Here is a 25,389-nt window from a genome sequence, read left to right as displayed (position 1 = left end):
CGACAACAACACTTGCGTAGTAGCAAGGCCAGCACAGTTCCACTTCGTGGGGAACGGCCTCTCCCTCGCTGGTCCATCGGTCTTCCCGTCGGCATATATCCGTTAACTCGGCCGCCGCAGGGGAATCGTCATCACTTGGACCCTCTTCATTCAACTAATGTCTTCGCCTTTTCCTCTTTTCCTACGGGAAACTTGGCGAAGGCAATGTGACCTTTTAAAGATTGACTACGGTCTCTCTCTTCTCGAGGTCGTTCGCCTTTACTACAACAACGTACTATTGCGGAAGCTCCTTTCCCGTGTGCGGGTTAGGTTGCTATTCCGTTTGTTTGTCTCAATTATTTTTAGTGATATCTAATTGTATTTTTACTTTCAGCTTTCTCCGTGGGGAACACTTAACTTCAGGGTGTCAGTGGTTCTCACTATTAGTGAATATTCTTTGATGTTTTGAATAATTATAATTCTGATTTTATTACAATTACTCCGCTCCCCCCCCCCCCCCTTTTCCCGTGGATGTCATCTGGGGAAGGAAGGGCGCATACTTAATTCTTATTTTATGTTATTCCCTCGGGGTTCCTCTTCGGAGTTCCTCCCTAGAGAATTTCTCTTAAATAATTATTTAATTTTATTTTCCCAGTTAACTATGCAGTTTTTCTTCGTTCGACTAAAGAGTGCCAACGAAGCAGAGCTGTGCTGTTCATGCCTGGGGAATCTGCTGTCACTGCCGTCCCTCAGAGGACGTCGTCGTGGGCGTCATCCCTTCTCTTAGAAGTACTCCCGTGACAACATGGCCAGCACTTCAGATCATCTTAGAACACTAAAGGAGGTTCGCCTCCAGGGGTTGGACAACTTCCCTTCCGAGGGAGGTTTCCTCCCCAGGTGTGAGGTTGTTTCTTCCTTCAGAGGGAGAACATCCCATACCTTAATAAATTCATCGCCTCCGACTACTGTTCCTGCCCTTCGGCCAGACTTCTCTCCCCCCTTGCTGAGTTTCTCTTCCTTCAGGGGTGGAGCACAGTCTTGGCAAGTCTCTTCTATGAAGTATTCACCTCTCTCGTTCGCGAGAGAGGCCACTCATAGAGACTCCTCTTCGGAGGATCGCTACTGCTAAGGTCAGCTTGCTAATCCACTGGCCCTAAGGGACGTCATCACGAGTGTCTTCAAGTCTCTTCTACGAAGTGTCACCTCTCTCGTTCGCGAGAGAGGCCACTCATAGAGACGCCTCTTTGGAGGATCGCTACCGATAAGGTCAGCCAGCTTGCTGATCCAACGGCCCTATGGGGCGTCATCACGAGTGTCTTCAAGTCTCTTCTATGAAGTAGTCACCTCTCTCGTTCGCGGGAGAGGCCTCTCATAGAGACACCTCCTCGGAGGATCAAGCAGACCTTCCAGTGACCTACCGATCTACCAGCGCAACCCTGTGCTGCAACGTAGTCCTTTGGACTTCGGTCCTGGACTCTAACACGGACCTCTTACGGTCTCATTGGTGGATGCTCGCCCTTCCAAAGGGCACATCCCAGTTCCTGATTGTCCTGCCAGCTGACCTACCGATCTACCAGCGCAACATTGCGCTGCAACGAAGGACTTCGGTCCTGGACTCTAAAGCAGACCTGTTTACAGTCTCCATGTGGGGATGCTCGCCCTTTTTTAAAGGGCACATCCCAGTTCCTGATTGTCCTGCCAGCTGACTCTCTAACCTACTAGCGCTACCTTCGCGTGCGCTCGCCGATCTTCTTACGCGCAAGCGCCGACGATCTTCCGTGCGCGGGTACCGATGGTTTCCCGCGCGCGCTCTTATATACGCGCGCAAGCGCCGACGATCTTCTTACACGCGCAAGCGCCGACGATCTTCTTACACGCGCAAGCACCGACGATCTTCTTATGCGCGCAAGCGCCGATGATCTTCCCCCGCGCGGGTACCGATGGTTTCCCGCACGCGCGCCAATAGTCTTGCGCGCACGCGCCGATAGTCTTCCGCCCGCGCGCCAACAATCTCGTACGCGCGCACTGATAGTCGCGCGCGCGTGCCAACAGTCTTGTACGCGCGCGAGTGCCCATGGTCTCCCGCGCACGTGTCGATGATTTTCCACGCGCGCTAGTGCCAACAAGCGCACGAGCGCCAACAAGGGCGCAAGCGCCAATGCTCTTGCGCACGCTTCATTGTCTGGCATGCGCGCGCGGCAACAGTTCCGGCCGACTTTCTTCCCCGCGCGAGCACCTAGGGTCTCCTGCACGCGCACCAACAGTATTGCGCGCATGCGTGCCGATTTTCCTCTGAGCGCGGGCGCCGATGGTATCCTGCACGTGCGCCAATAGTCTACCGGGCAAACACACCAACGGCCTTACACGCGGACGCGCTCCGACGGCCTTCGCGTGTGCGCGCTCCAATAATCTTGAGTGCAAGCACACAGCCTTCCGTGCACTCCGACGGTCTTCAACTTGCGTGTGCCGATGGTCTTCCGCACGCACGCGCCAACAATCTCCACGTAGTACTCTCACGCACGTGCCAATGCTCCCACTCTTGTGCAACCAGTCACGCTTTGGTGCATTCTAGGGAGAATGCACAAACTACACAGTACCTTACGGCGCGCCAGCGATCTTCCTCACTTTCCTGCGCAGTTACGGTCCCCGGATTCATACGTCAGCTCTTGCCAAAGAGTCAAGGCTCGCAGATCCAATGCACCAGCTCTTGTCTAAGAACCAGCGCTTGCCTGCTCTCCTGGCAGATATTAAGCACCAGCACCATCCTGTGTGCCATCGCTCCAGACTCACCTACACACTCGCGCAACTGTCAGTAAAAAGGAGTGAAACTTTTTGGACAGGTCACCATTGCCCCATTCCTCCCCGCAAGCACATAAACATTGCCACCGGGAAAAGAGGAATAAGGCTCCACAGAAGGATTAAAGATCCCGAAGATTCCATCCTACAAGGGAATCGAATCGGGGAATCCTTGGTCCCTGTCTCTTCTAAAGTTTCTTTTTTCCTTGACAGACCAGCGGCAGCAAACAGGAAAGCATCAACAGACTAATCTCTAGATCACTGTTTGCTGATGGCTAGTTCACAGTTTACTGATCGCTAGGTCACCGATCGCCATTTGCTAGCTCAATGCTGATCTATGACCTCTAGTCCCTCCAATGACTAACGATCTTCAATTGCTAGCATTTCCAATCATCGATTGCTAGTCATTATCCAGTCATCAGCTTGCTGATCACTAGATCACCGATGGGCAGCTCATCTTTCTTCGATCATCAAACTCAGCTCGCTGATCTCTGACCAGCCCATCTTCAGCTTGCTCATCTCTGACCAAACAGGGGGATCATAATCAGCTGGCTGATCTCAAACTCACCATTGGCGCACAGACCACCGATTCATGGTCTTCAGTTATTTGCCAGCAGTTCGTGACTCGAACTTACTAGCCAACTGCTTCCTGTAGTTCCTAGATCAGAAGTTATACAACATACTTCTCGCTACTGGCCGTTTGCCATCACGCTAAAGTGATCGGTAAACGTTCGACATCCCTCATCAACTGCTTGCCAACAGGGAACTACTTGCGAGCACTCTCCAACTGCACAGTATCCACGATACCCAACGGTTAAGCATTGATTAACATTCGCCAGATTAATTCTTTTTAAGGAATAGCTTCAGTCCCATCAGGGCGCGTGGTAAGGCTAAGCGTGGCCTTCCTTCTAAAGAAATTCTTTCTCAGAGAAGAATCCTTACACTGGATATCGCTCCTGTTCCTTTACGATACGAGTTAAGACTCCAGCGTCGACAATCTTCCATACAAAAGGATCACCAAGGAGCTGTCCCTTTGGGTAGATGTCCACTCCATGTTGGAGTTCGATCGAGGGTTAAGACCTCAGGTCTTCATTTGCACACTGGACCTTAAGGACACTTACTCCCAGGTCCAAACCATCCATCTAGGAAGGTTGGAAGATTCAGTCTAGACAAACAAGAAACACCAGTTCTAGGCACTGTGCTTTGGTCTTTCCATTACACCCATCCTGGTTTCACAGGATCGGCTTCCGTCTCCGCTCTCTCGGGACGACTGACTGACCTTAGCAGACTCAGTGGCAACCTTGCATTAACACTGGAATTTCTGAAGTCTTTTTACCAAGATCCAGTGATCAGGGTAAACCTACGGAATCTTCCCTACTTCCCTCCCAGGAGACTGGTGTATCTGGGAATGATTCTAAACACCAATCTCCACAAAATACTTCTCGGAACGAGAACGACTTCCATTCCAGGAGACTGGAGTTGGAAAGAAGAAAGGAGGGACCATAGAGCTGCACCACACGACCTCAGCCCTCTGGACAGAGCCCGAAGGTACCTTCACTTAGATCTCTTAAGAGATGAAGGCCAACATTCCTGTCCTTCAACAGCCTCATCGGTTCCTAACAGACCACTCAGTGATGTGATAGACGACACACCGCACACCACATAAGAGACTCACATTGACAAGCAAATAGGATCTGGCTTGTAGAATCTAACCATCTAATAGTATAAACACTAAGATGGGCCAAAGTCCGTTCAGTACCACTTTCAGCCCTCTTCATTCTAGACTGGAAGAACAGGCTCGCCGACAATCTGTGCACAGCATCTCAGATAGGTATACCGAATGGACTTTGGATCGCCATGTAGCCGACAAAGTCCCGACTTTACGAGGTCCTTCAACTAGGGGGTCTGTTCACAATGCCCCTGAACCTCAGGCTACCGTTGCTCACCAGCCCTAGACCCCAAGGCTCTCTGGCAACAACGGTGGGTACAACAATGACGTTTACGTCTCGTCCCTGTTTATCTGGAGAAGAGCACTCAACAAGGTTAGAACATCGGTCAACCTCTCAAGGACTCTCCTACCTCCGCTATGGCAGTATGCAGAAAGGTCTCCAAACCTTTTGCAGCTCTGGATAGAGCCTCCAAGAGAACCCTCTCCGCATATCAGACAACCCACTTCGACACCTACCACAAGCTATAGCTTTGCTATGAGTGTATGCCTGTAGACTACCCAATACCTCTTTGCGAAGAGGTTGTCTAGATACCTGAGGAGTTCCTCAGCATCAGTCTACCAGGCAGCATCACGTCTTGTGGGGTGGGCGTCATGGGAAAGTGTCTCTTCTCTCGATACCTCGATTCCAGCAATAGCGGAATCCTCAAGTATATGCAAGTGGAAAAGATCCCCTATTCAGTTTTGACAGGTAAAGATGATCACTCAACCTTGATCCTTCACCTTCATACTGAAAGAAAGGGACACCCTTTCATCGATAGACTTTTCCTAACTCATACGGACTTACTGCTTGCCTTTCCCCAGTCGGAATTGAGACCTTCCTCTCAGAACATAGTTCAATCTCCGATCCCTAAAGGGACCTCCTTGTGTTCCACTTCACCAGGCAACAAATTTCCTCCTGATTGAAGAACACAATGTTCTTACACACTCGGACAGCAACCATACGAGTTAAGGAACTTCATGGTCTCTCTTTCGACATCGCCCATTATTGAGAAGGGTGAAAGACACAGTTCAGTTTCGTCCCTGAGTATGTCACCAGACACAGTCTCCAGAGGTGACAGATCCTACACAAATCTCAACTAGGTCGATCCAGATCATCCGTTACTGTACCCAGGGTAAGGTATGAGACTTTACCTAAAGGAAACGGCAACAGCCTGCCCGGGTCCCTCCTCTTGTCAGCACCGAGAGAGACTAGAGGAGGATCGCCGAAACATCATCTCAACATGACGACTCACAGTGTCAGGGGCATAACTATGCCCCTGGTCCTTCTTAGCAGATTACTCTGTGACGCAGGTTTTACAAGAAAGGATGTGAATGCTCCAGGTGACTTTCACAACCTTCCTCCTGCAAGACGTAACCCACAGGAACTCAATACGATCTCTATCAGTCCAGTGGTGGCTGCACAACAGCTGGTTGTATACCTCAAGCTCCTTATTGGACAAGTAGCAGAAGGTTGAGGGCACTGTTACCCGGTTTTAGTCTGCGTGAATGAAAAGATTTGACTGGCTCTTATTCTTTTCTTCATCCTACCCTCTCGTGGGGTAAGCAGCATCCTCGGTTCTCTGCATAGCTGACCTCAAACTACTGCGGGTAAACCATGCTTCCTTGTGTTCCTAGTATTAAGACTAATACTGTTACGTCCCCATACCCTGACGAGGTGGTATTGGGAAAGTCCTAGGCTACAAGTTTCTATCTAAAGAACTTCAGAACAACTTCCTAGGATGAGTCACACGTCTTCATACCTTCACACACAGCTTGCGTAGGCCGCAGTCCTTACATAGCAAGGTTCTAGCGAGGTGCAGGGACTCCTTATTTCTTGGGTGCTTACACACTCAAATAACGAGCCCCCGGGCAAAGCCAAAAAGCCAGACTGGCAGGGACGTCCACCCTTCCTAATGGGTGAGTCACCCCTATTAAATAGCGTGGTTTGTATTCCAGGTACGGAACAAATGACAAATTCATAGATAATTTGTATTTTTCCTAACTATACAAACCTTAGCTATTTAATCAAACTTGCCCGCTAGCCCTATTCCCCTTGAAGTCCTACCTCCAAGCAAAGTGAGCTCAAGCACAGGTGTGTGTGATGGGGGGGGGGGGGGGTAGCAAGCTACCTTCCCCTACCCCCGTTAACTAGTGGTGTGGGTAGTAAACCCTCGTTGAATTTTAATGGCTCGTCATTTCAGCTGCGCCGAAAATTTACCCCTAATAAAAAGCTAAGGTTTGTATAGTTAGGAAAAATACAAATTATCTAAGAATTTGTCATCTTTTTCAAAAAGAAAGATAAAAACAAGTATACATGGGTAAGAGTGGCAAATGGAATAGTGGTAGAAAGGGCGTTAATGGATTATGTGTTGATAACTAAAAGAATGCTTGGAAGATTGAAAAATGTGCACGTGTTTAGGGGTATGGCTAACGGTATGTCTGATCATTTTTTGGTGGAAGGAAAATTAGTTGTAGCAAAAGAGTGGGAGAATAGAGTAGGTGGATGTAAAAGGGAGCTAGTGAGGGTTGAAGAGCTGATAAAACCGGGAGTAAGAAGTAAATATCAAGAAAGGTTGAAAATGTCATATGACGTAGTGAAAGTAAGAGAAACTGGTAATTTAGAGGATGAGTGGAAGTTAGTAAAAGAAAGTTTTGTTGGGATTGCAAGTGATGTATGTGGCAAGAAGTTTGTTGGAGGCAGCATGAGGAAGGGCAGTGAATGGTGGAATGAAGAAGTGAAGGTAAAAGTGGAAGAGAAAAAGAGGGCTTTTGAAGAATGGCTGCAGAGTAATAGTGTAGAGAAGTATGAAAGATATAGAGAGAAAAATGTGGAAGTAAAGTGCAAGGTAAGTGGGGTCAGGGATTGGGTCATTCATATGAACAGAATAAGAAGTTTTGGAAAGAAGTGAAGAGAGTAAGGAAGGCTGATTCAAGAATTGAAGAGAGAGTGAAAGATGGAAATGGGAGGTTGTTAAAAGGAGAGGAGACAAGGAAAAGGTGGGCGGAATATTTTGAAAGTTTAGTGAATGTTGAGGATAATAGGGAGGCAGATATAATTGCTGTTGCAGATGTTGAGGTGCCGGTGATGGGAGATGAGAATGAGAGAGAGATTACAAGAGAGGAAGTGAGGAGAGCACTAGATGACACGAGAGTAGGAAAAGCATCTGGTATGGATGGTGCGAGAGTGGAAATGTTGAAGGGAGGGGGTGTGACTGTACTTGAATGGTTGGTGAGATTGTTTAATGTGTGTTTTGTGTTGTCAATGGTACCAGTAGATTGGGTTTGTGCATATATTGTACCACTATATAAGGGTAAGGGATATGTACATGAGTGTTGTAATTCATGGGGTATTAGTTTGTTCAGTGTAGTTGGAAAAGTGTATGGTAGAGTACTGATTAATAGGATTAAGGATAAAACAGTGAATGCAATATTAGAAGTACAGGGTGGTTTTAGAAGAGGTAGGAGTTGTATGAATCAGATTTTTACAATTAGGTAGATATGCGAGAAATATTTAGCAAAAGGTAAGGAGGTGTATGTTGCGTTTATGGATCTGGAGAAAGCGTATGATAGAGTTGATAGGGAAGCAATGTGGAATGTGATGAGGTTATATGGTGTTGGTGGAAGGTTATTGCAAGCAGTGAAAAGTTTCTACAAAGGTAGTAAAGCATCTGTTAGGATAGGAAATGAAGTGAGTGATTGGTTTCCAGTGAGAGTGGGACTGAGATAGGGATGTGTGATGTCGCCGTGGTTGTTTAACTTGTATGTTGATGGAGTGGTGAGAGAGGTGAATGCTCGATTACTTGGACGAGGATTGAAACTGGTAGACGAGAATGACCATGAATGGGAGGTAAATCAGTTGTTGTTTGCGGATGGTACTGTACTCGTTGCAGACGAGGAAGAGAACCTTGGACGATTAGTGACAGAATTTGGAAGGGTGTGTGAGAGAAGGAAATTGAGAGTTAATGTGGGTAAGAGTAAGGTTATAAGATGTTCGGGAAGGGAAGGTGGTGCGAGGTTGAATGTCATGTTGAATGGAGAGTTAGTTGAGGAGGTGGATCAGTTTAAGTACTTGGGGTCTGTTGTTGCAGCAAATGGTGGAGTGGAAGCAGATGTATGTCAGAGAGTGAATGAAGGATCCAAAGTGTTGGGGGCAGTTAAGGGAGTAGTAAAAAATAGAGAGTTGGGCATGAATGTAAAGAGAGTTCTGTATGAGAAAGTGATTGTACCAACTGTGATGTATGGATCGGAGTTGTGGGAAATGAAAGTGACGGAGAGACAGAAATTGAATGTGTTTGAGATGAAGTGTCTAAGGAGTATGGCTGATGTATCTCGAGTAGATAGGGTTAGGAACGAAGTAGGAAGGGTGAGAACGGGTGTAAGAAATGAGTTAGCAGCTAGAGTGAATATGAGTGTGTTGAGGTGGTTTGGCCATGTTGAGAGAATGGAAAATGGTTGTCTGCTAAAGAAGGTGATGAATGCAAGAGTTGATGGGAGAAGTACAAGAGGAAGGCCAAGGTTTGGGTGGATGGATGGTGTGAAGAAAGCTCTGGGTGATAGGAGGATAGATATGAGAGAGGCAAGAGAGCGTGCTAGAAATAGGAATGAATGGCGAGCGATTGTGACGCAGTTCTAGTAGGCCCTGCTGCTTCTTCCGGTGCCTTAGATGACCGCGGAGGTAGCAGCAGTAGGGGATTCAGCGTTATGAAGCTTCATCTGTGGTGGATAACGGGGGAGGGTGGGCTGTGTCACTCTAGCAGTACCAGCCGAACTCGGTTGAGTCCCTTGTCAGGCTGGGAGGAACGTAGAGAGGAGAGGTCCCCTTTTTTGTTTCATTTGTTTGATGTTGGCTACCCTCCAAAATTGGGGGAAGTGCCTTGGTATATGTATGTATGTATATTCATATGTTACAAAGACAACATAATATACAGTATAGTTATTTCATACATATAAACTAATGATTAGTGGCTTTTCACTTCCTTTTTTTTTTAATTGCCACTTGAAATAAGCTTTGTACAGTTAGAAAAAGTAGGACATCTGTAGGAAAGAGAGACCCTAGAAATAAGCTTTGTATCTATCTATCTACCAAGGAGCTTCTCCCAATTTTTGGGGGTATCCGACATAAAAAAAATAGGGAACTTTTCTTTTCTTTGCTTCTCCCAGCCTGACAAGGGATTCAGCCAAGTTTGGTTGGTATTGCTGGAGTTCCACAGCCCACCCTCCCCTGTTATCTACCACAAAGGAAGCTTCATATGCTGAATCCCCTACTGCTGGTACCTTAGCAATCACCAAGGCAACCGGAGGAAGCAGCATATCCTATCAGAACTGCATCACAATTGCTCGCCATTCATTTCTATTTTCAAATATTTAACTTAGCCGGTGAATATATAGCTGCAACTCTGTTGCTCGACAGACAAACTCTACGGAAAAAACTCGCCAGCGATCGCTACACAGGTTGCGGGTGTGCCCAACAGCGCCATCTGTCGACCAGATACCCAGCTCTTATGTAAACAAAGACTCAATTTTCTCTCTGTCGAGGTGTCGACAAGACGTACCTTACTCGCTGTTGCTAAACTGGAGTTTTTCACATCTTATTGGTGAAGTACTATATTCTGGTTTTGAGCTTTCGCTGTGCAGGGTTTTTCTTCAAACAAATCCTTGAACTCTTTTTTGTAACGGATTCATTGTTGATGACTTAGATCGTTTTTGGAATTTTCCTTTGACCAATTCAAAATGGCTGACCCTTCACAAGTTCCCAAATTTAGGAAATGCAATGCTAGGGACTGTTCTAGGCGTCTTCCGAAGGCTTCTATCGACCCTCACACTGTTTGTTCCAATTGTCGGGGTAAAACCTGTCAATTGGAAGATCGGTGTGAGGAGTGCGTGGGCCTTTCGGAATTCGATTTTATCGAATTTGAAAAGTACACACGCAGGCTAGAGAGAGATAGAGTTAGGAGAAGTTCTTCTCGGTCTATTGATGTATCCTCTCCTCATGCCCCACAACCTATTCCTTCCCCTGTAGTGGTTGTTCCTAACCCCCCTCCTAGCACTCAGGAACCATCGATGGCTGACATGATGCGTGCCATCCAGGCTCTGGGTGAGAGAGTTGAGTCCCTTGCAAGTGACCGCAATCAGCTCATGGCGGATGTTAAGGAGCTTAAGTGCCAAAGTGCAGTGGGAAGTGCTAAAGTGCCAAGTGATAGTGTTGTGAACAGTGTTGCGCTTGAGGGTTCGTCTGTTCGTGCCTGTCGTCCTCCTAGTCCGGGACCTCTTGCAAGCTCCCAAGTCCAGGGGAGAAGCAATGTCGTACGACGCATGGGTTCGAGAGGCTTTAATCAGCGAACAGACGTTCCCTCCGTGGTATCGGGCGTATCTCCCCAAGATCGCTCCTACCTACCTAAGACGAGAGAGCCCATTTATACCTCGTCGTCTGAAGGTGTTTCTCGCAAGAAACTTTGGACCAAGGTCTCACGACCGTTAAAACGTAAATCGGTCCCTTCAGGACAAGTCCAACGTCCCGGTTGTAGCCACTGGGTCAGTTCGGACTCGTTGCCGTCATCCGATGACTGCTCACCGCCTAAGAGAGGCAAAGCGGTACCGCTTCAGACACTAACACCGTCTGTCGCCGCACCTGCTCCCGTAGACCCTAAATGGGCTTTACTGCAAGACATGCAGTCCAAGCTTACGTCTCTGATGCAGGACTTTCATGCGGAGAAGGTTGCTGCCGTACCAGCAGCGAGTGCAGTACCTAGCCTACAACCCTCCAAGCGATCGGTTGTGCGTCCTGTGGACGCTGAGGTAACCTTCTCACGTACACCAGTTGAGGGAGTTCCTCCACCGATGCGTTCCAGTGTGGGCTGCCAGCCGCATGTTGACGTTAAACGACGCACGGAGGTTGGTTTTGACGTTCTGGACGTTCAACAACCATCAGAGTTGCCTTGTTTTGACGCGGTGCGTCAACCTCCGCAACCCAGTGTGGTTTCCACTGCGCAACCCAGTCAGTCTAGACAGTCTCGGGTAGACGCTGTGCGTCCTCGCGCTACCATGGTTGTTGACAGCTCACAGACTGTGCAGCAGGTCCATGACGTTGCGTCCGGCTCAGTCACGCATGCACCAGTGCGACCGGACTCAGCGAACCAGCCGTTACCCACTCCGTTGCCGTTTCCTCATCAGTTTTCGGATGAGGAACTTTCTGATGATGATGTTGCTGCACATCAAGATGAACAACAATCAGAATTGGATGAGCCTAAGTCTACTCAACCCTCTTTGGACTTTAGAAAAGTTTTGGCTATTTTCAAAGAGCTGTTTCCTGACCAGTTTGTTTCTGTGGCTCCTCGTTCTCCGCCTTCAGAGTTTGTTTTAGGCATGCCTTCTACCGCACCTGCCTTTACTAGACTCGTCCTCGCACGCTCGTCCAAGAGAGCTTTGCGGGTGATAGGAGACTGGTTAGAGTCCAAGAAGAGTTTAGGGAAGACAGCATTTGCTTTTCCCCCTGCTAGACTCTCTTCTAGGTCGAGCGTCTGGTATGCCACGGGAGAAGTTCTCGGCTTGGGAGTTCCTGCCTCTGCCCAGGGCGACTTCTCAAGTCTTGTAGACTCTCCCCGCCGCCTTGCCATGAGACGCTCAAAGATTTGTTGGTCATCATCGGACCTGGACCACCTTTTGAAAGGAATCTTTAGGGCTTTTGAAGTCTTTAACTTCTTAGACTGGTGCCTAGGAGCCCTAAGCAGGAAGATCTCTTCGACAGATAAAGAGACTTCTTTGCTCATTATGTCCGTGATGGGTCCAATGAGCTTGCTGCCTCATTTGTGTCCGGAGTCCTGAAAAAGGGAATGCTCAGGACTGTGGAACTCGAGTCAGAAGAACATGCATATCAACTGCAAGGAGCTGTTGGCAGTACATCTGGCCTTGAAAAGCTTCAAGTCTCTCCGAGGCAAAGTGGTGGAAGTGAACTCAGACAACACCACTGCCTTGGCGTACATCTCCAAGCAAGGAGGGACCCACTCACTGACGTTGTACGAGATCGCAAGGGACCTGCTCATCTGGTCAAAAGGTCAAGACATCTCACTAGTAACGAGGTTCATCCAAGGCAACTTGAATGTCATAGCAGATTGTCTCAGTCGGAAAGGGCAAGTAATTCCAACAGAATGGATCCTCCACAAGGATGTATGCAAGAGACTTTGGGCCACTTGGGGCCAACCAACCATAGATCTCTTTGCAACCTCGCTGACCAAGAGGCTTCCAATCTATTGCTCCCCAGTCCCGGACCCAGCAGCAATACATATAGATGCCTTTCTCCTAGATTGGTCACATCTAGATCTCTACGCATTCCCACCGTTCAAGATTGTCAACAAGGTACTGCAGAAGTTCGCCTCTCACGAAGGGACAAGGTTGACGCTAGTTGCTCCCCTCTGGCCCGCGAGAGAATGGTTCACCGAGGTACTTCGATGGCTAGTAGACGTTCCCAGAAGTCTTCCTCTAAGGGTGGACCTTCTACGTCAGCCGCACGTAAAGAAGGTACACCAAAGCCTCCTCGCTCTTCGTCTGACTGCCTTCAGACTATCGAAAGACTCTCGAGAGCTAGAGGCTTTTCGAAGGAGGCAGCCAGTGCGATTGCTAGAGCAAGGAGAGCATCCACCATTAGAGTCTACCAATCGAAGTGGGAAGTCTTCCGAGACTGGTGCAAGTCAGTCTCTGTATCCTCGACCAGTACCTCTGTAGCTCAAATAGCTGACTTTCTCTTATACCTGAGAAAAGGACGATCCCTTTCAGCTCCCACTATCAAGGGCTACAGAAGCATGTTGGCGTCGGTCTTCCGGCATAGAGGCTTAGATCTTTCCAACAATAAAGATCTTCAAGACCTCCTTAAGTCTTTTGAGACCACTAAGGAGCGTCGTTTGGTTACACCTGGTTGGAATTTAGACGTGGTACTAAGATTCCTCATGTCAGACAGGTTTGAGCCGCTACAATCAGCCTCCCTGAAAGATCTCACTTTAAAGACACTTTTCCTGGTATGCTTAGCCTCAGCTAAAAGAGTCAGTGAGATTCATGCCTTCAGCAAGAACATCGGATTTTCGTCAGAAAAAGCCACATGTTCGCTACAACTTGATTTTCTAGCCAAAAATGAGCTGCCTTCTCGACCTTGGTCTAAATCGTTCGATATTCCCAGCTTATCGGAGATTGTAGGCAATGAACTAGAAAGAGTCTTATGCCCTGTGAGAGCTCTTAAGTTCTATTTAAAGCGCACTAAACCTTTACGAGGCCAATCTGAAGCTTTATGGTGTTCAGTTAAGAAACCATCTTTGCCTATGTCAAAGAATGCTTTATCCTACTTTATCAGACTGTTAATACGAGAAGCTCATTCACATCTGAGTGAGGAAGACCAAGCTTTGCTTAAGGTGAAGACGCACGAAGTTAGAGCTGTTGCAACTTCCGTGGCCTTTAAGCAAAATAGATCTCTGCGAAGTATAATGGACGCAACCTATTGGAGAAGCAAGTCAGTGTTCGCGTCTTTTTATCTAAAGGATGTCCAGTCTCTTTACGAGGACTGCTACACACTGGGACCATTCGTAGCAGCGAGTGCAGTAGTGGGTGAGGGCTCAACCACTACAATTCCCTAATTCCATACCCTTTTAATCTTTCTCTTGAAATGTTTTTAATGTTGTTTTTATGGGTTGTCCGGAAGGCTAAGAAGCCTTTCGCATCCTGGTTGATTTGGCGGGTGGTCAAAGTCATTTCTTGAGAGCGCCTAGATTAGGGGTTTGATGAGGTCCTGTTGTATGGGTTGCAACCCTTGATACTTCAGCTCCTAGGGGTCGATCAGCATCCTAAGAGGATCGCGAGGCTCCGTAAGGAAGACGTACTTAAAAGGCAGAGTAATTGTTCAAGTCGACTTCCTTACCAGGTACCTATTTATTTTGTTTTTGTTATTTTGATAACTTCTAAAATGAAATAAAAAACTCTTAGCTCATAAAATGTAAACATATATTACTGGTCTCTACCCACCATCCTGGGTGTGAATCAGCTATATATTCACCGGCTAAGTTAAATATTTAAAAATGATATTTTAATTATAAAATAAATTTTTGAATATACTTACCCGGTGAATATATAAATTAAATGACCCTCCCTTCCTCCCCAATAGAGACGCAGTGGGACGAGGAGAAAATTGAGTCTTTGTTTACATAAGAGCTGGGTATCTGGTCGACAGATGGCGCTGTTGGGCACACCCGCAACCTGTGTAGCGATCGCTGGCGAGTTTTTTCCGTAGAGTTTGTCTGTCGAGCAACAGAGTTGCAGCTATATATTCACCGGGTAAGTATATTCAAAAATTTATTTTATAATTAAAATATCATTTTTAGTATGCTTTTTTGCCTCTCTCACATCTATCTTCCTATCACCTAGAACTTTGGTTGCTTCATCCATCTACCGAAATCTTGGCCTTCCTTTTGTACATCTCCCATCAACTCTTGCATTCATCATCATCTTCAGCAGACAGCCATTTTCCAATCTCTCTACATGGCCATACCACTTCAACACATTCATATCCACTTTAGTGTCTAATTCATTTCTTATACCTGTTCTCACCCTCACTACTTCGTTCCTAAACGTATCTAATCAAGATACACCACCCATACTCCTCAGACACTTCATCTCAAACACATTCAATTTTCTCTCTTACTTACATTCCCCACAACTTTGATCCATACATCACAGTTGGTGCAATCACTTTCTCATACAGAACTCTCTTTACATTCATTCCTAACCCTCTATTCTTTACCACTCCCTTCACTGGCCCCCAATACTTTGCATCCTTCATTCACTCTCTGACGTACATCTGCTTCCACTCCACATTTGGAGCAACATCAGACCCCAAGTATTTAAACTGATCTACTTCCAATAACTCTCCATTCAATATGACATTTAACTTAGCACCACCCTCCCTTCTCTTGCAATTCATAACATTACTCTTACCCCCATTAACTCTCAACTTCCTTCTCTTACACACCCTGCTAAACTCAGTCATTAATTGACCCAGCTTCTCCTACTTTGCAACCCATACAGCGTCATCCACAAACAACAACTGATTCACCTCCTACTCATGATCACTCATCTATCAGTTTCAATACTCGAGCATTCACCTCTCTCACAATTCTATCAACAAACAAATTGAACCATGGCAACACCACTCATCTTTGTTTCAGCACCACTCTCACTGGAAACCACTCCATTCCTTCATTTCCTAACCTAACACACGCTTTACTGCCTATGTATAAAGTTTTCATTGCTTCCAACAACCTTCCACCAAATCCATATAACCTCATCATATTCCACATAGATTCCCTATCAACTCTATCATAAGCTTTCTCTTGATCCATAAATGCAACATACACCTATCATTTTGCTAAATATTTCTCACATATCTGCCTAACTGTAAAAACCTGATCCATACATCCCCTAACTCTTCTAAAACCTCCCTATAGTTATAAGATTGAATCTTCTGTTTTATCCTTAATCCTATTAATTAGCACTCTACCATATACTTTTCCAACCACAATCAATTAACCAATAACCCTTGAATTACAACATTCATGCACATCTCCCATACTTTTGTCAAGTTAGAAAAATTAGGTATTATGGAGGAAAGAGAGAAGGGGCCCTCCATATGTATTTCTCATTAACAATTTTACAAAATTAGGAAATCCATTTGAATTTGGAGAAGGTATGCATGTATGTTTCCACCAAAATTAAGGACTTATGTATACAACGTTTGTGATTTGTATTTCAGAGACAGAACCTTAGAAAATATAGTGTTTAGATATATATAGTACCAAAGTAATTGTAGTAATATCATCAGGATGAAATAGTTTTAATGGAAATATGCTTTCTATATTTATATTTCCAGATATCATCAGAAAGTTCCTTATGACCCTCCTCAGTTGGAGCTACGAGCAACTTATGGACTGGTCGCACCCGATGATTACACCCTCCCTCCAGCTGCACCTCTTTGGTCACCAGTTACTTATGCTGCTTTTGATTTGACAAAGAATAATGCAGATGATCCAACTTCTAAGTCTGTAAGTACTGTAATGAGAGAAGTCTAGCCTTGCCCCCCAAAAAAAGATATTGTCTTACAGCCTCCTGGTGGAAGCAAATTATATTCATATATATCAGGAGTATAATATTAAAACATCTCTGTTAGATGTCACCCAGAAATCTGTATCAATTAAAGCACCTTAAAGATTTGTAAGTCAAATCACTCGTCCAAGGAATGCTGATACCAGAACCACACTCTTAACTAGATATTCTGTTCATTCTGTTTCTGTGACATTTTCACTGTATAATGATATGTTGTAGTTTTTTTTGTTTTTTTTTCAAGAGAACTGTATTATTTATTTGTCCTTTTACAGCTACAAGTATGATTGCTTTTTATTCTATAATGCTTATGCATAATATTATATCACCATTAGAACGTGTCCCATCAGAGGTGCGAGTTGCTCCTCCATACATTAAGAAGGGGGATCTGCGTCCTATAGACCCTAGACTGGGGCTACCAAAGATTACGGGTGAACGTAGGCTCTCTCCTATAAAAATTGTTTGTGAGAGAGGGTCAAAATCAACCCAAGAACCCTCACCACAATCATGAAAAATGACCCAAGAGCCATCACCAGAAATATGTAAATTGACCAAAGAGCCACCACCACAACCATGTCCAATTCCAGAGTACCTGGATGAGATGGAACTTCCTCTCTCTGAATATCATGTGTCTCCCTACCTCTCTTCCCTTTCCAGTGATGAGAAAGTTAGGCAGAAAAAAGACATTGCTTCAAAAAAGAAGAATAAATTGGTGCCATCGACAAGAGACTCCATATAGTCTCACAATAAGATATTTTCAAAGAGGGCAAGACTTGTCTCCCCTGAGCCCATGGAGACTTCCCATATTGCCAACTCACTGGGTCATGCTGAGGTGAGACCCTTCGAGTTTACCTCTACTGAGCCTGAAGAGGAGCCTTCTTCCTGAGGGTCTTAATTGACACTCCATAAGTCCCATTTTCTGGAAGGCAGACTTCCATTGACTCCTTATTCAGGAAAGCACACACTTTGCAGCACCACCTTTAGTTGCTATGGTTGTGTCAGTCCAGGAAGACCATCCAGAAACTAGAAATATAGGTGTCTATAACCAAAGACCCTCTGCGAGCACGGCTTGTTCCTCAAAGCTAATTCCTCCAATCTTTTTGAAACCGAGGAAATTCTAAATGATAGAGGAAGCTCATCCCTTTCCCGTTTCCTTAGACCTGGAAGTAGCGACCCTATCCCTGGGGATGTCACCAGATAAGCTCGCACAACAACCATCACTTTTTTTGGCCTCGGAGGCCATGAATATGGAGGTAGCAGCAATGTCAGTTTAGCAGGCTTCTTCTTGGTTGGACCACTGGTCTGGTACACTCATATTCTGCAGTATCTCAGAATTGGGTGGATTCCAAGATATGAAAGCCTTTTCAGGAGCAAAGGGAATGGAAATTTGGTACTTCAGATTGCATACCAGTGGAGAAACTTGGTACTGAAATGAAGGGACACTGTGGTCAACAAGTTCATCAGACATATGGTTTCAAGGACTCTGTCCGTACAAAATGCTTCACTGACACAGACTGTCTCTCTTTTCCTCCGGGACGAATTGGATATAGAAGTGGGACAAATTGGATGCAGAAGTGGCAAAATGGGAATAGGTGAGTCAGGTCTCCTTCTTCAGGAGAGCTGTCACCTTCAGACATTGTACTACAGCGCCTACTAAACGTAAGAACTCGCCCTACAGGCAGCCGCCTGTGTGAGAGAGTCAGACAAACAACAACTTTCAATTTAAGAAATCGACTGATCAGAACTAGCCCTTTCATTAAAGGCATCAAGGCAAACAAGAGCGAGATGGGTGAGGACCTTATTACGGGTAGCATTCCCCCCATGCCACTACCTGTGTGGTGATGCCTGTTTAGTTGGTGGACGAGGTGGCAATTCCACAAAGAAGAACCTTGGACAATGGAGGTTTTGTGTTGAACGATAGCTCCTGGAGCAAATGTTTTTATGTTGACCAGGCTGACATGAGTCTTTTTATAGTTTATATATGACATATCTGTTTTTGACGTTGTTATTAGTTTATATAGGACATATCTGTTTTGACGCTGTTACTGTTTTTAGAATGATATACTATTAATTTATTCTCATCATTTATTTATTTCCTTATTTCCTTTCCTCACTGGGCTATTTTTTCCTGTTGGAGCCCTTGGGCTTATAGCATCTTGCTTTTCCAACTAGGGTTGTAGCTTGGCTAGTAATAATAATAACTCTCTTCCTCCTGTCTGTCAAACTCCTACTCCTTTAGGAGGAGGTCAAAAATGTTAGATAAGAAAGTGGTCAAGAAGATCAAAGACTCTCCTTCAGGATTCTACAGCCATCTGTTCCAGGTTCAGAAGTTGTCAGTGGGTTGGAGACCAGTCATCAATCTGTTCCATCTGAATGATGTTGTTCTGCAAACAAAGTTCTAGATAGTGACCCCAAGTAATAAGACCTTTGTACTGTCCATAAACCTGAAAGACACAATGTATAGTACTTTTAAATTTTAATTCATCGGAATTCAGGGAAGTAACTTCAATTTGTTCGGGGAGCAAGAAAGTTCCAGTTTCATGTTCTCTGCTTCAGACTTTCCACAGCACCTTAAGTGTTTATGAGTGTTCTCACTGATTTCAACCTGGACTCACGTGATGGGAATATGACTTCTCCAATACCTAGATGTTGGCGGAGTCAGTCTCAAATTCTACTTTACAGGGACCTTCTCAAGTTTTGTCGGGATTGAGAAATCGGGTAAATCTTAAAGTCCTTTCTTACCCCATGTCAGAACCATGTCTACTTGGGATGTGTATAGACATAGGCCAAGGAAATGTTTTCCCATCACAAGACAGATTATTATTATTATTATTATTATTATTATTATTATTATTATTACTAGCTAAGCTACAACCCTAGTTGGAAAAGCAAGATGCTATAAGCCCAAGGGCTCCAACAGGGAAAAATAGCCCAGTGAGGAAAGGAAATAAGGAAATAAATAATCAATATAAAAAACAATGAGCAATTAAATTAAAATATTTTAAAAACTGTAACATCAAAACAGATATTTCATGTATAAACTATAAAAAGACTTATGTCAGCCAGTTCAACATGAAAATATTTGCTGCAAGTTTGAACTTTTGAAGTTCTACCAATTCAACTACCCAATTAGGAAGATCATTCCACAACTTGGTCACAGGTGAAATAAAACTTCCAGAATACACTGTAGTATTGGGCCTCATTATGGAGAAGGCTTGTCTATTAGAATTAACTGCATGCCTAGTATTACGAACAGGATAGAACTGTCCGGGAAGATCTGAATGCAGAGGATAACCAGAATTATGAAAAATCTAATGCAACATGCATAACGAGCTAATTGAATGATGGTGCCAGAGATTAATATCTTGATCAGGAATAAGAAATTTAATTGACCATAAGTTCCTGTCCAACAAATTAAGATGAGAATCAGTAGCTGAAGACCAGACAGGAGAACAATACTCAAAACAAGGTAGAATGAAAGAATTAAAAGACTTTTTTAGAATAGATTGATCACCAAAAATCTTTAAAGACTTGATAAGCCAATTTTTTGTACAATTGAAGAAGACACTGACCTAATGTGTTTCTAAAAAGTAAATTTGTTGTCGAGAACCACACCTAAAATTTTATGTCATACAGAGTTAAAGAAACATTATCAATGCTTAGATCCGGATGTTGAGAAACCACTGTCCTTGACCTACTTACAATCATACTTTGATTTTTGTTAGGATTCAACTTCATGCCCCAAAATTTGCACCATGCACTAATTTTAGCTAGATTTTTAAGAGATTTAGCAACCCTAGATCTACATTAAGGAGATGGAATTGAAGCAAAGAGTGTAGCATCATCTGCATATGCAACAAGCTTGTTTTCTTGGCCAAACCACATGTCATGTGTATATAGTATGAAAAGTAATGGGCCAAGAACACTACCCTAAGGAACACTAGATATCATATTCCTTTGTGATCCATTATTTAAAAATTCAATGATAATGCTAGGAAACAACCCACCCACTCTCAACTGCTTGAGTTTGAAAACAAGGGCTCCATGATTAGCACGGTCCAAGGTAGCACTAAAATCAAGGCTAATCATACGAACTTCCCGTCCACAATCAAGAAATTTCTGTACACCATTGGAGATTGTAAGAAGGGAATCACATGCTCCAAGGCCTTTACGAAAACCAAGATGCAAACTAGATAACAGATGATTACCTTCCACAAACCTATTCAGACGTTTTGCCAAGAGACGTTCAAATCCTTAAGGTAATATAGGAGTTATGGAAATTGGGCGGTAATCATTGGGACTTGAGCTACCACAAACACATTTACATAGTGGAGTAACATTATCAATTCTTCAAAAAGTGCTAATAGCTCCTCTTCTTACTAACTTGCACAAAATAACAGATAACTTTGGCGCTAAGAAATCTGTAGTCTTTCTGGAGAAACAAAGGAAAAATACCTTTGGGGTCCACACCTCCATAAGCATCAAGGTCCATCAAGAGAGCTTTAATTTAACAATTTTGAAAAGCTAAACTAGTTAGTTTAGCCTCAGGAAAACAGCAATGAGGAAGATCAAGTTTCTCATTACTAGTTAGTTTAGCCTCAGGAAAACAGCAATGAGGAAGATCAAGTTTCTCATTACTCTGCATACTGTCAAAAACGCACCAACCCAAAGGGTTGCCTTTTTCTTTGGACCGGGAGTGACTGAGCCATCTGGTTTAAGTAAAGGAGGAACTGTTGCATCCACACCAAAGAGCACAGATTTAAGGAAATTGTCCACCACTTATGTTCCTGGGTTGTACCAGAAAGGGTTTCTTTCATGGTTAAATTATATTCCTTTTCAGTTAAGCATAAACTCTCTGAGCATAATCTCTAAGCAGAGTACAGTATAGTTATTCTAAGTCAAATCTGATCTGTTTCCCTTCCAAAGATGATAGGCCTCTTGTTTCTCCAAATAAGCACTTTTACAATTATCATTGAACCATAGTTTGTCCTTCTCTTGGTACCTTAGCATGCGAGAAGGGAAACGCCTATCAATTATCTTGACTAGATTCTCATTCAAAGGGATAACATGATCAACAATACTATATAATTGTGACAAATTTAAGCTCAAACGATCACTTAAAATCCCATTCCAGTCTGCTTGAGATTTCATATAAATCTTACACGAGTATGATACATCAGGGACAGGCTGTTCTCAAACCACCAGTGGATGCTGGGTGGTAGTTGCCAGAACCTCGATAATTCCTCATGGGCTGTTGCTAGCTATTACCAGAATCTTACTCTTATGACAAAGAACATTAATTTCATAACACAGAGAATAGTTATACCAATAGTTCGCACAATTTAGTGTATGTTAAGTCAGAGGAAAACATTTCAGATATATGGTTAAATAATTCAGCAAAGAGAATATTCACCCATTTTCTTGAAAAATAAATTTTTTCGCATATGACTTAGTATCTCACATTACAATGAAGGGGTTTTTTGCAGTCAGAGATGTCCAACCTTTTTGACATATATTCAAAGAATAAAGGACTATTACACTTAATCAATGCATTATACAGTGCCCTTTATTTATGGTTATAAAGATATGTAGATTATACTGAATGTTAGCTTTCCATTATTTATAAAGTACCTTGTTTTTCATCCATTATTAATGATATCAAATGTTAAAAGTATTTTCAATCAGTATACTTTACACGTCCCAAAATTACTGATCAATTTGGTTTGTAGCCTAATGTAGGTGTCCTGTTCAACAAATGAAATGGAAAATTGTTGTTACCTAAGATAATGATTTAAGATTTGTTTATTTTATTAAAGTAATGTAATTTTATTTATATTTCCAACAGAAAGCTGCCCAGAAGGTTGAAGGAGACCTACCACCTGTAAAGGAGGCAGATATTCACCAGTCTAATAAAGACCACAAAAATGATAGTGGCTGTAGTGTGATGTAGCTTATTTTCTACTTACAAGGTAATTTTTTCTTGTATTTTGTGCATTCTTCATTACTGAAGCTATTGTTAACAGTTACTATGACATCGATTCATTCAACTCACACGGCGGAGCTGGTTCGAGTCTACCAATTAGGTCAAGCTCTGTGCTGTAGAACTTGAGGTAGGTATTAAAACCACAAATAGATTAGAAATAGCTAAATATGCTTGGTATGAGTTTGAACCTGCTTCCTGGCTGCTACCACTGAACCCCAATCTGACCCAATGCTGTATTTTGTGTGTTAATTGCTCTAGTTCCTTTACCATTTGTTGTTCCAGCATGTCTTCTATTTTATAAGTGTCTTTGTGTACCTCCGTTGTGATTCTTGTACATATTTTCTAATCTTCATGTTATATTTTATCACTAATGCATAATCGATTTGTCTTCAGGAAGGAGATGGTGGGCTTGGCTCTGTGCCCTGACATAATCTAAGCTTTATGGTTTCTGGTAATAACTATACATGTTTCCTAGTACAATAAAATTCAATAGTCTATCAATACTCACTGGTCAGTACTTTCCCAGTGTAGTGAGTTAGACTTACCTAGATAACAAAGTGTCACAGACTTGAAATTGATTGTGTCTGTACATCTTACCACAAGATTCTGGTAAACTTTTTTATTTCTATACCACCAAAAATGGCACTAGTGCAGTTTGAATTCTTCCTTGTGTCACTGATGCAAGCTATATATTCTGCCCTGTTGTATTGAATGTTCATTGTACATTTGCAAGAACATTTTTTCCATTGCAAAATACAAATCATTATCTTTTAATAGGGAGATGTTTTCACAGTGAGTTAGAACCGTTGTCAAAATCGTTTGACGTATGGTTGAAGGACCGGTGGAGGGAGTGGCCGAGAAGTCCTACCTCCCACCAATCAGACTATCCACACTGTGCTTTCAGCCACCAGCTACTATAGACGTGCTGCTTGCACTCTGCACGAACTTTTCATTTTCCTTAGGAAACTGAATGCTGGTCATTAGTTTTGATTACTTGTGATGGATGTGAAAGAAATACATACTTGCTGGGGAAAGGGTGTATGTTGCAACTGGTTTATGAATAATCCAGCTGTAGATCCACACTCTCTCTGTGCTTCTTGTAGAGATCCATGGATGTTGCAACTGGTTTATGAATAATCCAGCTGTAGATCCACACACCCTCTGTGCTTCTTGTAGTTATCCATGATTGCTCACAATCATCTCCTCGTGTTGAGTGCCGGTTATGGTCTCTTGTGCAATGGCAGCTTTATGCCCTGAAGACAAAGAAAAGACCTAATCCTTTGCCAGTGTCTATCTTGGCAATGCTAATGAAGACACCGTACTAGTCTTTTGCTTCTTCCGCTTCCTTAGTGTGTGCGTCAGCTGTTGCTGCCCCTATGCATATGACTCTGGTTCTGTGACCCGGGAGGGGAGTATGCATTAGGAGCAAGGAGCCCTCAGATCTGCATCAGTGGGCTTTTCAGGTTCTGGTGGTGTGTAGGGTTCCCCCAGTGTTTGCTGCACTCCTTCGGAGGCTGGATGCCCGAGAACTTCAAGTCATTCATTCATTCATTCGGAGGCTGGAATCTCCTCACCTGTCTCCATGCAGATCTTTGACAACTAATTTGGCCTAAGGAAGTCTTAGGCTTCCTTAGGACTTTCAGGTAGGCCCTCTATAACTTTTACGGAGTTAGTTGCTAAGACTACCTCTCCCAGGTTGTCCCAGTGCCAGTGTCTCCCATGGTAATACCAGTGGTGAAAGGCATGTGTGTGAGCCCTGTGGTATTCCTCCCTGAGCCCAAGAAGATTGTTAAGGCACTAGGAGTGACTCCTGTGCTGGCATAAAAAGTTCTGGCACCAGGAGAAGTCAATCCAGAGTTTAGGCATAAATCATCCTCAAGGCCAAAACTGCTTGTTGCCCTGTTCTCTGATCTGATCATCCCTGTGTTACCCACCCCTTCCCCTGTGCCTGTCACCCCAATGCTTGTGCTTGGGGTCCGAGGGCTGTTACCCCTGCTCCTTCTGTGGCTATGCCTGGTACCCCACCTTTTGCCGTGTCACAGGCCCCTCTGAGTGTGCTTTCCCTCTCCCTTGTGAAAGTGTACCTTAGTGCTGTGTCATGTCCTCTGTCAGTTGACTCTCCTTGCCTTATTGCCTTACCTTACCTTACCGAGACTTGAGGCAGAAGGTACGTCCTCCTCGCCCTATTGAGTCAGTATCTATGAAATTTTCTGCCATGGTCTCCCTCCACAGTGTTTCTTGGCTTGACCAGTTGTCAGGGGCAGTGACATACTTATTAAAGTCAACGGGGTTACCAACCAACCATGGAGTCTTTGGAGAGATTCTCTTCAAAACTCTTTAGTGCTGGAACCTGGCTGCACAGGACTCCCTGGTCCAGTGTGATGTTTCCTTCAAGGCCCCCAGTGCTTCAAAGAGACCAGCGGCGAAGCCTGCAAAATCGGGTGCAAGGAAGGGCCCAGGACCTGCTCCTAGGCCTTGATCGGCACTGCCTCATACCTCTCAGAAAGAGCCTGTGCTTTCACAGCATTTTTGAGGCCCCCAACTTGATTTCATCAGGAAAGGCAATAGTGGATTGAGGGGAGCTAGAGGGAAACGTTGATGCTGGTATTCCCTCCTCTCCTGCTGTCGAGAGTAGTTAAATGCCTGCCTTGCCATTGGGTAACCTGGCAGAGACACAGGGTCTGAACCTTTGGTAGTGAGTGATTTCGGGACAGTTACTTACCAACTAGTTTCAGAATTGTTGACCCCTGCCTGTCTCACTTATTGATAGAGTTCTCATCCGATTCTTCAA

General features: G+C 44.3%; 1 protein-coding gene across 1 annotated transcript in view; it reads left to right on the top strand.

Moving 5' to 3' along the window:
* The window catches only part of LOC137630396 (BRO1 domain-containing protein BROX-like), a 95,282-nt gene that overhangs the window by 55,580 nt on the left and 14,313 nt on the right, over positions 1-25,389 (top strand). The window contains exons 8-9 of the mRNA XM_068361844.1: positions 16,386-16,557; positions 22,461-22,584. Coding sequence (XP_068217945.1) covers positions 16,386-16,557; positions 22,461-22,565 — 277 coding nt within the window. The 3' untranslated portion in view covers positions 22,566-22,584. The remainder of the gene's footprint in view (positions 1-16,385; positions 16,558-22,460; positions 22,585-25,389) is intronic.

This window comes from Palaemon carinicauda, chromosome 38 (genome assembly GCF_036898095.1).
Source record: "Palaemon carinicauda isolate YSFRI2023 chromosome 38, ASM3689809v2, whole genome shotgun sequence".
In the NCBI taxonomy this organism is placed as follows: Eukaryota; Metazoa; Arthropoda; class Malacostraca; order Decapoda; family Palaemonidae; genus Palaemon; species Palaemon carinicauda.
This window is presented reverse-complemented; position numbering and strand designations above follow the sequence as displayed.